The 13,535-nt window shown below is 41.9% G+C and overlaps 1 protein-coding gene across 1 annotated transcript; it reads left to right on the top strand.

Annotated features, from left to right (window-relative positions):
- Positions 1 to 4,514: 4,514 nt before the first annotated feature.
- On the top strand, positions 4,515 to 12,290 carry LOC147800362 (G protein-coupled receptor GRL101-like). The gene has a single exon (XM_087146097.1). The coding sequence runs from the start codon at positions 4,515 to 4,517 to the stop codon at positions 5,733 to 5,735; it is 1,221 nt and encodes a 406-aa protein (XP_087002223.1). The 3' UTR covers positions 5,736 to 12,290.
- Positions 12,291 to 13,535: the final 1,245 nt, after the last annotated feature.

The following is a 13,535-nucleotide window of genomic DNA, read 5'->3' as shown; positions in this document are numbered from 1 at the left end:
ATTTACCTTGGGGCATGCCTCAAAATGTTGGTAATAATCGTTCCACAGAACTTTACCATTGTATCGGTCGGGGGTAATTGTAGGCCTGTGAGGCTTACTCTGAGGTTTACTAGGAACCCCACCACCGACTAACCTAGACTCCCTTTTAAGGGACCAGGGCCCCTCCCTAGGTGAGTCAACCTTACCAACAACTTTGTTGGATTCCCCCACAGTTGGGCGAGTTAGAAAACTCAACAACTCACTGTGTAACTCTCGCTCCTTTTTGGCGCAATCAACCTCACGGTTCAAAAAAGGGTTGGTGCTAGGACTATGCATGGGAATAGGCCTCACAGGCGTACTCTCAGCTTGCCTCTGCATTTCCTTTGGAACCAATTCCGGCGATGTACCAACACAGGAACGCTGTCGTGCCGTCAATGAGGCATACCCTGAGGTATCCTCAGGCAACCTCCAGTCGACTTCTGAGTCGACCTTTATACGAGGCATATCCCTTCCCTTAGGTGTATGTGCCTCACTCACAATCTCAGACTGTGAACCTTTTTTTAACAGCCTCTAGCTCAGCGGAAAGACGATCCCGCTCCCACTTGAGCCACTGAACCTCCATTCTTAAACGGTTCAGGTCATCCAGGACAGAACCCTTGTCAGCCCCCATGGAGCCAACACCACTGTCCTTAACCTCGCTCATACTGGAGTTCCCTCCTGAGCAGGAATCTCAGTCTCAATTAGACTCTCTAGACTCGGCCTCTGGCCACTTGGCGATATTGGTAGCTCACAGGCAAATTCAGGCTGCTGGACAAACAGTCCCAAGCCTCTGGAATTCACCAACCCTTGTGTACCTACTACCACCTGGTGAATTCTCAACAGGATTGACAGTTGCTGTCCTGCAGTACGTCGCAAGGATCGCAACTCTGCTCAAATCCTAAACAGAATCCCCACCAATGTCACTAACCCAACAAGGAACACAACGTACAGGGCAGTAACTACCCAGGTAAGCATAACCGGCCTACCTCGTTACAATTACCCTCAAGGTGAACCTCAATGAGGTTTACTGACAAAATTTTCCAAAAGAAATTCCCTTATGCTATTACTCTCTACAACCAAATAAAATCACAATTCAATCCTAAAAATCCCACTTCTGACACCATTTGTGGCGAATGCAACTGACACCTCTTATGGTGGACCCAGTAACCGGCCGGATCAGGGATGGAATTGACCTGGCCCAACCCCACAAATATATTTATTAACCTTGAGCGAGGGTGAGCGGCTTCCCTGACACAAGGGGGGATATCAGTTAACGAACGGCGGACTAAGCCTAGGGGCAGTTCGTTGGGTGGAAGTTTACCACCAATTAGGAAAGACTGGATTTATCTGGCAATACAGTAATGAAACACAGGGAAACCTAAATAAACCTCACAGTGACACAGGATTTCCAAGGACAACAATCAAGTATTTGATTTATTGCAATAACAATCAATAAGGTATATAAATCACACAAGGTTTATGTACACAATACACCTCACAAGGCAATACAATATGCCTCACGTGGTTAACTAACCACCCGACTAACTTAACCACAGCTAGTCTACAACCCAAGGGTTACCCCACTAAATAGTGTTAGCCCTCACACAAATAACACAGAGTGTCATGCAAAACAGGGTCGATCTAACGAAAGGGGAATTACCCTCACAGCAATCTGAGTACATCAAGTAAACCTCCAGGCTAGCTAGCACAATGACAAGATTGCCTCCCAGCCGTCACCCCACTACCAGTACTTACAGACGACAAGCAATCCAACAGCAAAGACCACTAGCTCCCAGCCTAGGTTCACGACACTCAGCTCTATCACTAAACTAATCTAGACCCAATACGGTTCGCTACTACACCTACCAGATATAGTCACTACACGCAGCGCCCCTGGTGCAGCGTCCACGCTATACCTCGCACAGTCACAGCACAGAACGGTAGACAGCGTCCTCCACGATCCTGCCACTCTGCGACCCAGCAGCGAAACTCCAACTGATTGTGCGCGCTCTAAGCACGCCGCAAGCGCCCCGACCTAGTGCTCTACGCAACGCTGATTGGTCAACGCAATGCTTAATAATTCATGACTTAGACTGGCATTCATGTCTACCCATGTTTCGTCACAGTATTAAAGGGTTAGGGCTAGGCTAGGGTTAGGTTGACCTTGGGATGAATCGGCTAGGGTTGGGGTTAGGGTTAATGTTAAGGCTAGTCCGACCGTTGGATGAATCTAACGGGGAAGTTTAGGGTTAGGCTGATGTGGGATGACTTTGACAGGTAGGGTTAGGGTTAGGGCGACGGTTGGATCTATTTTACTGCTGGGTTAGGGCTACGGTTAGGGTTAGTCCAACCGTTGGAGGAATCTAACGGGGAGGGCTAGGGTTAGGCTGATTTGGGATATATCTAACAGTGAGGGTTAGGCCGAATCACTTTATTTACACCCTTGATACTGTTTGTCTTTTATTAATTTTGATGCACTTGTTTATGTTTCCGATTGCATTCTTATGACTAATAAAATATTGTGTGTTCTCCCTTGAAAAGTCACAGTTAAGGGTCAGCAGGCCCATTCAGAACCGAGTCTGTCAGAAAGTCAGTTGTTGACTGTTCTCCCTTAAAGAAGTGTTTGTGTGGAAAATGCTTGAAGATCTCTAGCTAGTTGTACAGAATATTTATCAAGTTATTATTCACTTGATTTGACAGTGTATTGACAGGTCTGACAATTGATCATATTCCACTCAACGCCTTCAGCGGACTTTCGAACCTCCAGTCGCTGTAAGTATGAAGTTGTCTCTGTTTTGTGTTAGTTTTATGCTGTTTTGTGGTACATATCTAATCTGCCTGTTTCATTACACATTTTTGTGGTAAATATTTAATCTGCCTATTTCATTACACATAATACATCAAAAGACCTCTGGTGGGTCAAAGACTTCTAACCTTGGAGCTGCAGTGGCAAACCGAAGTAGGGGGGGTGAAACCTGCCCGCTGATGTTTTTGTGCATCAGCAGCTGTTTTACGAGGGGAAGGGATGAATTTAGGTTCAGGCTCCTACCCTATAGACAAAAAATATTGGATGTGGAACTACGTTTGCAGATACAACTTTTGCCTCTGATTGCTTGCTTTAACAGCCGAAAAAGCCAAAAATGCAGGGAAGGGTTTGGTAAGAGTTGCCAATGACTTGGAAAGTGCGGTGCTCGTAATGGTCATTTCGACAAATGAGACTTGCAACGTTACTTCTGCAATTGCTTAAAAATAATGTTGATCTATCATGTCAATATATTCAGTGTGATGTTCAATGTGTCGGGAAAGACCAAGACCGAGACAATTTCAAACATCGAAAAGGGTGCTTTTGGAGGGATACGGACTTCACACCTGAAGTGAGTCGTTAAATTTCTTTTCTGTGCGAAATATATCAAATTTAATAATTTTGCTGACCCTGTGCTTAATTTTATCCTTTTTCATCCACTCTGTTGAGAGAATGTAGACTTCGGATCAGTTAGAAAAGTAAAGTGTAAAAGCAAACAGTGGGTGACATCCCTTTGAAAGGCCTTGGAAACAGCAGTTTCTAGGTGCATGAGGTAAATTTCTCATGTACCACGGTGGACGTCGCTTTTGTTCTTGCGATCCGGATCATATTGTAATATGTGGTATACAAAGTGACCATTTCTCAACCGATAAAATCGCGATCTGTTACCATGGAAAACAACAGGTCATAACTGGTTCAATCTACTTAGGTAACACCGATGTGACATAAAGTATGCCCAGAAATGGATTTGAATGAAACAGTATGTCATGGAATATCTGGGTTATGCTCGTCAATGGATTTGCTCTTTGAATGAGAAGATAGGATAAAATTTTTGAATTCGTTAGAGAGTTGCTATGAGAGTTGTCTAAACTCTTTTAACCCTAAAGGACCTCGGGGGAGGAATCCACCATCCATGATGATACCTTTACCAATATTCTCGAAGTGCTTGGGTATTTCGACACCAGTTTTGTGAAAATCAAACACATGAATGAGGCGCAGTACCCGTTGTCCGAGACAGGTCAGCCAAAAGTGTATGTGGTGCTCAGTGCACGCGCTGTGGCACGCATCCTTGAATGTTTAAGGAATCGTAACAAAAACGATTTATTTCTGCTCGAGTTCAAACTTCAGATTTACAAGGAGGTGAGCATTTGTAGGTATATGCCAAGATTCAAAAAGGTACCTCAACTGGATGGGAAGGATCCCCCCACCCAGCTATGAAAGGGGGCCAACATAACTGGTAACCCGGCTCTTTTAGTGTTAAAATAATTAAATATTGATACCAACTGCTTTCTGTGTCGCGCAAGACAAACTGTTGCTTCCTTGGGAGTGACTGCTAATTTGATTAATATCAACGGAAGCAGTAGTGTTTTGCTCAGACGATGTTGGTGCTTTTATATTATTTTGTTTGTACTTTTGTATTTTTCTTATCAAACCTAAGACAACTTATGTTTAGAAATCTTCAAAGTGCATTAAGATGTGTCTTTTTGATCAACATTGCAGTTGGATGCTCGTTGATGATTACCGCCTGTGCTGTACCGTTTCTGAGCTACCGGATTTTTCCATCGAGGACAACTGCCTGACAACAAAGGTTAAACCAGCTTTGAACCTGTGCGACAGCCTTATGCCAAACGTCCTATTGCGAGTGGCATTATGGGTATTAGGAATAAGTGCCCTCATTGGTAATTTTTCTGTGCTGATTTGGAGGCTTAAGCGGAAAGGGAAAGAAGGGACAAAAAAGACATTGTCACTTATGGTTTGCAATCTGGCCGCAGCAGACTTTCTGATGGGTGTGTACATGTTAATCATAGCAGGGGCAGATCTAATATATGGCGACCAGTACTATCTCTATGCCCCAGACTGGCGCGTCAGCATACCGTGCAAAGTCGCTGGAGTTTTGTCAGTTCTGTCTAGTGAGGCTTCGGTGTTTTTCGTTACACTTATCAGCATTGACTGTTTTCTTGGCATTGTCTTTCCGTTTAAAAAAATCGGTTTCAAGGACAAAACAACTAAAATCCTTGTTGTTGTCTCATGGTGTTCGGCGCTTTGTTTGAGTTTAGTGCCAACACTTTCTGTTGGGACTGATTCGGACCTATATGGACTTTCGGATGTATGTATCGGCCTTCCTCTCAGCACCAAGACATCATACGACCAATATGAACCCCCAATGTTTTCTTTTATGAGGCTTTACTGGTCTGCAAACATTCCTAAACCTTCAGGAGAGAAACCATCTTGGATCTTGTCAATCGTTCTCTTTCTTGGCGTAAATCTGGTTGCTTTCCTGATTGTGCTATTTTGCTACGTAGCCATTTTCATCAGTGTGAAGCGGACAGCAAAAACTGTCCGAGTAAATGCACACAGGGAGCGTGAAATCAAAATGGCAATCAAGATGGCGTCGATCATTTTAACCGATTTCAGCTGTTGGATGCCAATAATAATCATGGGGATTCTGTCTCAGACAGGGAGGGTCAAACTATCATCTAGCATTTACGCATGGACCGCCGTTTTGATTGTGCCAATCAACTCGTCCCTCAATCCTTACCTGTATACGTTTTTCACCGTGTGTTGCGCAACTAAATCCAAAGCAAACAACTTGCAAGAGCAAGCAAAACACGCCGAAAACAAACCCGAACAAACACGTGTACAAAGCAGACGTTCAGACTCACAGAATATACAGATTTCTGTCATATCAAAGTGAGGCGGAATAAACGGTTCGGAAAATGGTAATTTTTAACCTACACAAATGATCGTGCAATTTGACCCTACCGAGGCCATGAGTTACGCAGAAAGGTTGATAACGTTTCGTCTTAATATTGAATTTTTTTAAAAATCTTTGTTGTAAAAGTTTAAATGCCTGTTTTGCAAGATATATATCTCGATTAAGCGGTAATTGAATATATTTATTTTAATCTAAGCCATACTGGGAGTTTAATTGTGTCTTAAACCAACTTAAACTTCAGGCACTGTAAGATGATAACGTATTGAGTGGTATATTTGTCATTAGTTCAGACATCACAGCATACATGCACTTGAATGGTACTTGGAGTAAGTTAAAACAAATAACATAAGGAATGGCCGACTACAGGTGGTGCACATTACTTGACATATCCTTGCCTAACTGGACATGCGATGAAACAAGGTTTGGTTATTTGTGGCTATTTCAAAATAAGTTTATGGTGTCTTCTTCACTTATAAACATTACTTGCAATTCAGGATCAGTGCCCCACATGACCCAGATATGGTACATCTGACGATTCATTCATTCATTTCCACCTAATTACAAGCAGTAAAGGTATAACAGGAAGGAAAATGGTTGTGGATTGGGCCCCATAAGAAGCAGCGCAGCAGTAGGGATCCCATAAGGAATAAGAAGGGCTTATTTTCATTAGTGATTAATCAGAAAAGTTTTTAAGATGTATTTTTTAAGATTTATTTTTGCGTTGGGGAGATGTTAAATATATATAACGGGTTTGCCCTTATCCAACGTATATTAATAAGCACTGTATACTCAGGGCTTGTCCGACAGCTTGCGAAAAAACCTCACAAGCTTACTCGGGTGGGACTCGAACCCACAACCTCCTGCTTACTAGTGCAGATGTCTTAACCACTCGACCACCGAGCTTGCCGGGGTCAGTTGGACAGTCCGAGTCAAATGAAGCAGCGGGTACTACGAACTGTTTTCAAGATGTATTTTTGCTTTGGGGAGATGTTAATTATATATAACGGGTTTCTGAGGCTTGTGAGGTTTTTTCGCAAGCTCTCTGGCAAGCACTGAGCATACAGTGCTTAATAATATACGTTGGGTAAGGACAAACCCGTTATATATAATTAATCAGAAAAGGTTTTTAAAGTTAGTAATAAAGCAATCAAGTCTGCATCGGGGGGTTTATATACAATCCCAGTTATAAGGTTCGTATGATTTTAGGGTGTGACAATATCAATAAAAAGGCATTCAAAATATTTGTCCAATAAAGCGCTCAGGTCAGGTCTGGATACAAATCGGAGATTTGAGGATAAATATGAGGCAACCCCTCCACCGCTCTGCCAACTCTGCTTTTAGTCAGATGAGTATATCCAGGTATGTTTAAACTATTTATATAGGAATTTCCATTCAGCCAGTTCTCACAAAATCCGATGACAGAGTCATAATTAAGTGAACATAAATTTTTAGGTGGTCTGTTTTTTTGGTAAACTACGTATATTTATGAAAAATTATCTGTAAGGAATCAATTTTTAAAATGTCCACAAATCTATCATATGATTAGTAGCTGGAATGATTTACAGCTTGATAAGGATTATAAGGATCACCGACAAGGGGAAGTTCAAAAGAGTTAAGATAGTGAGTAATTAAATTTTCTACGTTAGTAAATGGTGAATATGTAGGCCCAAGACTGAATTCGCAGCCGCAAATTCCTTAGAATCCAAGGAATTAAAAGGAAAAATATTATAAGACAGATAGGGCAAAACCAATTATCATCACTGTATGTTCAGTTATAATATTCATTTAAGGTGGGTCCATAATTGAAAGGAATCACAGAAAATCCCATTTATGTTTGTTCTTAACGGGTTACAACATACACTACATGGATACTTAACAGGCATTTATAACGGAACAATTTATACACATACCAATAAAAATACCATATAACAGGATGTGAATAACCATAACAGGGAAGGTCTAAGTACTCAATGAAAGGAAAACATTTTACGCATGTGCCAGGGGTGTCAATTAAGGAAATTCTAAGAAAGAAAGAACTTTAATATCAAAGTCCTCTCAGATGAGAAAAATGTACAAATATCATTACCACTTAACCTTGACATGATTAATCCAAGCTATGGTTTATATATGTATTGTGCTATTCATGGGGGAGGGATTTTCACTCCATTAATGTACAGGTTACATTGCTTGAAAATGGCTCCCTTTCCCTCTTCGTGGGCCCTCTTCATGATGTCACGGAAAAATCTTTTGGTTCTGAAATCTTCCGACGGGAGATGTCACAGGGTTGCCTTGACAGTTTGCCCAGTTTTTCCCATACAGTTTTTAGTTCTGGACGATAGACAAATCTAGCCAAGATATATCTCGGTTTGTCAGTGGAGGAATCAGGCTTACGACCAGTTCTGTGAGCGTTTTCAATTTCGGCGTCGGGCATTCTAAGTTTTTCAGCAAGAGTCTTGTTCACCTCATTATAGGGATAAGCAAGATCCTCGGATCTGATTTCAGGGATACCACCAAATCGGAGATTATAACTGCGGGAATGCCGTTCCAGCCTAAGGGTTGCTTCCTTTAAGTTTGTGACATTTATCGTCATCGTTTGCAATTCGGCAGTCATCTTGGAGATCTTGTCTATCAAGGATTCATTCTTCGCCTGTAGTTCTTCCATAGATTTGGAAGAGAAGACAGAGATTCCTCCATTTCCCTCGGTTTGTTCTCAGTACTAGTTATTCTACTCATGAGTGTTTCTTGGTTGAGGATTGCTTTGTCAAGCTCGGAAGTTGGATCGTTTGCCAGCCCTCTAATTTGTCGTCGTAGCGCTGCAATGGCGTTAGACGCTCACCGCACAGCGTCAGGTGATTGGTCGGACGGATCACGTGATGTTAGTGGCGCGGTTCCTGGATCCTCTGGATCTTCTGGACCTGTAGCCGAATGTTTCCGATCATTTCTAGGCATTTTTCTAAAGGAAATTCAGCAGAACGTGAGACACCCCATTCAGTTTATCGATCAGAGGGCTGGCAGAGGCTTGTTTTCAGGTTTTTTAGATGGTTTTGTGGGTCAACGATTGTAGGTCAAATCACGGACTTCCGCTTAGGGGGCGACTGAATCATCTGAACGCAAGTTTACTTAATAATTCTCAAGGTGAACTTTTCAATATCCCACCTTCTGAAGGACACATAGAAATGTAGATGTCCAAAGCAGCGGACTCTCCTCTGAGGGGGCGACTTGGTCAGGAGGCGAGTTTGCCAGGGGGCGAGTTTGCAAGGGGGAGACTCAGTTGGGGGAGTTGGCAAAGGGGCGAGATGGTAAGGGGGCGATTTGACGAGGGGCAAGTTGACCTGATTCCCATCTGACCGGCGTGTTTTACACAGTGCACCACTAGCACTCTCACTGAGAAATGTCTTTAGTCTGTCCTTCTCCACTCTCTAATTCAAGTCTGCAACTATTTGAGCGTTGCGTTGACCTGTTCTGATACTGACTACAGGAAAGTCACCTGACCTAACTCTTAATTATCAGCTTTGGCCCAGGAGTTTGACGAGCAATCTAAGGTCCAGAGTTAGGGGCCGTTTTGGCGGAACTATACCACTGATTGTTAATTGGTTGGGGGACCCGGTCGACTGACACAATGAGCATGTCTGGGCACATGAAATAACGGCAAGTTTAACTGAACTTATTTAATATACTTTTCTTTAGCTTATATAACCAAAATAATTCAGCACTTGAAATTTATTTCATATTGTACAAAAATAAGACAACAGGCAATTACAAAAGAACACTTGAATAGCCGGCACTCCACACATCGCAGAGTGCCGCCAATAGTTCGCACTCCGCAACCTATAACATGTATCCGCAACTGGGCACTCCTCACTCGGGTGACTGCACACAAGATATATCCGCCAATTGCGGGTGCTAACTAAACCAACATAAAGGGTAATTCTTGGCGTTTGCTGACACTCTGGCTGTCCAGTATTTCACCATCTTCCTAGACGGTGATCTTCGGGCAGACCTCGGCAACTCTGCCCACAACCCTACCCACACGTCAGTGATGTTCTATTCACGATCCTTTCTTACCGATACTAAGAACAGTACACGTGACTAATAAGTCTACTACTGCGGATACGTTACGGCTACTTAAAGGGTAGCTGCAATCAGTGTTTTTGGTTAACAAACATGTAAAATGCACTTTTATTCCTCAGTAAACCTTATTTTCAAGGGTATTTTAATGCCTTTTGGTTTTTTTATGGTAATGAGTATTTCCATATTCACGAGCAAACTGTGATGACATCTCAGGAAGAAGCCTCAGTGTAACATTTGTTTGTACAAAAATGCAGTCATGCGTTTTAGTAGATTTTCATGGACTACGTTTTCTCTCGGACACACACAGACCAGGCTACACCAGCCAGACATCGATTACACCACGCGCAGCATGGCATATACTAGACAAAACATAAAGTTGCACCAGTCCCGCGCCGCTTTACGCAGGCACGATCACATGGAGCGCTACGCAACCAAATATGTAAATGCCGCTTGGATACCAGCACACTTGTCCCGCATTCTTTGTGCCCCTACATAAGTTAGATTATGTAATTTTTAACTGTAACCCTAACTTGTGTAAACCATTCTGTTAAACACTCATTGCATTATCTGGGAAGAGGGGGCCAGTCCAAAGAAAACAAGGAAAGCCAGCCGTGTAGATGGACATGATTTCACTGAGACATTCATCTTAAGTCTGTGTATAGCTTCCTATGCTTGAAACATCATGTTTCTCTGTTCTTTCTTGGAAGTACGTTATGGTTCTCCCTTTTCAGACGGAGGGTTTGGCGGGGCACACTGAGCACATGCACTGCACATGCGTAGCACATGCATTGTCATCACGTGTCATCACTCACAGTTGTGCATTTTATGCCAAACCTCTAGTTTTCAGTCTTTCTGCACTTGTAGGGTGTAAACGAAAAAGCATTACCTGAAGAAAAAAGGAACAATGGCCTCTAAGGGTTGGATAGAACTGTTACCAGTGAGGGTGCTGATGTTAATTGTTAATTTCATGATGAGATTTGTCCTTTTACGACCTTTTCTGGTCGAGGGTTGCACGTGAGCTTATGAGCTTGAATCCAAAGGAGTCGAATTTATGAGTGCTTGTAGTATGAATTCAAACGTTGACAAGAATTAGAAGGCATTGCTATAATACTTTCCACATCAAACATACGAGCACTAGGCCGCTCAGAAGTTAATAACCCGTGCGTGAGTCTGAACAAAGACTCCCCAGATTTGTCTGTATGTACTTACAATTGTATAAATTTGGATTAAATTATATTAGAAACCAATTTAAATTATTAATTGATGTTAATTCTTGTATTGTAGTGGCGTAGAATTGTGCAACAAATTGGGAGGGATTGGAGATGGAAAAAATCTGGGGGTGTGTGACATTAAAGTATGAAAAGGGGGAGGGGTTAACACATAAAGAGGTTGATTTGTTCATGATATTAATGTACATCTATAATATGTATTATAAATGGCATATTTATGACTTTTGAAATTGTTTGCATTGTTTGAGTGATATTGAATTCATTTTATTCGTTGGAAGTCTGAAAAATTCTTTACAGTCTACTTATTTTTTTTTGCTCACCACAAAAAGTGGGGTGTGATTCAATAGCTCATCCCCCACATTAACAAGTGTGTGGGGGATGTATTCCCCCGGGATGGGCACACAATGTTGTGTGGGTTCAAGTTTGTAAAGGTAACAGTTGTGTTGATATAAAATCCGAGTGACGCATAATGGTATATTCCGCTGCAGAGTCTTCTGAAAAAAAACAAGAAGGAAAATAATAATTAAAAAAATGGTCACACAAGAGTATTGTTTGAATCTATTGCAACAAGTGAGCAAGACACTATTGAGATAATTTACTGTATCTTGAAAACCCATTTTAAAGGCGATTCATGGCGTTGGGGTGTGGAATCAAAACTGCTACCGCGTAAACAGCTTGTCATAAAATCTCTTGACGATTATGCATTTGTTTAAAGCAGATTAAGAAGACAGTCAGAAGAATTACCATTGTTCGTACATGGCTTAATTCCATCTATTCGAGCATTTGTTTCTAAAGAACCAATGAAAGGGCAAAATGTTCCTCGTGAATATAACTCTTGGGAGTCGGCAAAAAAACTGAATGCCGCATGCATTGATAATTTAAAGACAAAGAAACGTAAGAATTTAAATTAAAAGTCCAGTGTGTTATTGTGTATAATGGTATATTATTATTATTTTTACTACATTTCCATGATTTGACATATTAACAGTCTAATATTCAGTGTGCCCTCCCTTATTTCTGTTCGCTTAGAATGGCTTTTTTTTTACCCAAGCTGCCTTACAGACAAAATGTCATACAAGACCTGCCTTTGCAAAAGCATTTCATTCAAGTGGGTATATAGCACTACACTGATGTTATGCACCACTGTAAAATTATGTTAAGTTATCATTCAGTGAGACAGTGTAATGTAGGCCCAGTGACAGAAATACCAATAAAATTCCAGGTGGTGTTAAAATTTTGCAAATGACTGTTAACTCCAGCACGGCTTCAGCGTCTCCAGGATAGAGCTACTGGCATGACTGAGAATTCTGTGGGATGGGGATATATTATCCCCAATCAAAATGTATTCACTCACACTCAAAAGGGAGAAAAAAACACCAGGAAGCCACGAGTACCTGCTTTAGAAGTCCTGTTTGCAGGACTACGAGTACTAGGCCTACATCGCCCTCTTGTGTCATATGGTAATCCATGGCCAGACAGGTAACCCCTTAACAATTTTCCAATCCCATTCTCCCAATTCGCGCCAGTGGCTATCGGTGTTGACCAGTAAGGGCCCCTATTTGCCCAAACTGCAGGCAGACAGCAGTATCCCGGGGAGGGTTGACGGATTTTATTAATATATATATTTTTTGGTTACAAAAAATTTACTTAGGCCTATCAGATATTAGCTCCAAACCCCTACGAAAACATCAACATGAAATGAAAGCAAGGATGTTGGGACCATGAATAAGACCTTTGATTTTTCTCCCAAACATCATGTTGAATGTGCCAAATCCGTATTTGCTTTTAAATCTCCACTGCGCCATCAAAAGCTAGACAGGGCCTATACTGCTAGACAAGCCTTCGGTTAGTTTGCATCATGACAACTAATACATTTCCCAAACGTAGGGAATAGTATTCGCGTTTTTGATTCCGCTTCAATTTCGTGTCGGCTCAATGTGAGGAACAGCTAAAGGATACCTTTCAGTGAATTTGATTATAGACTACACAAACTCTCTTGTTCACTTTACAAGCTGATCGAATCATCGTCATCGGAGTCTTCACAATCATACAGATAGTTCAATGTCCACATGAAGTGAATGCGGTATTGAAAAAAGTCTTTATATGATATTTGGGAAGTGACTAAAGCCATGTTTGCATGTTTCCAGCAGTGTAGTTGGGGATTGAAAAAATGCGAGGCATACTGCAGGGAAGGGGTGCAAGGGGCCCCATTATGACATTTTTGAAGGATTCGAAAGTGCCAATGTTTGCCAGCCCACATAGGCCTAACCGAGATCCGAAAACGGAACCATGAATGCGTGCAGGCATGCACCAAGACAATTTGTGGTTTTTACATTGAGTGTGTACATTTAAAAAATCAAATTAAGGATTGAGGTCGGCGTTAGGCACCAGAGGAAAGGGCATGTTTGGAAAGAGTCCGGCTAATTCATCATGCGTAGGTTCTTGATTGTGGGAGCGATCACACAAAGCCTGATCATAT

The sequence above is a fragment of the Acanthaster planci genome, linkage group LG01 (assembly GCF_054643075.1).
Source record: "Acanthaster planci isolate LZ-2023a linkage group LG01, COTS_SCS, whole genome shotgun sequence".
Lineage (NCBI taxonomy): Eukaryota > Metazoa > Echinodermata > Asteroidea > Valvatida > Acanthasteridae > Acanthaster > Acanthaster planci.
The sequence above is the reverse complement of the archived record's forward strand: the minus strand, read 5'-3'. Positions and strand labels throughout refer to the sequence as shown.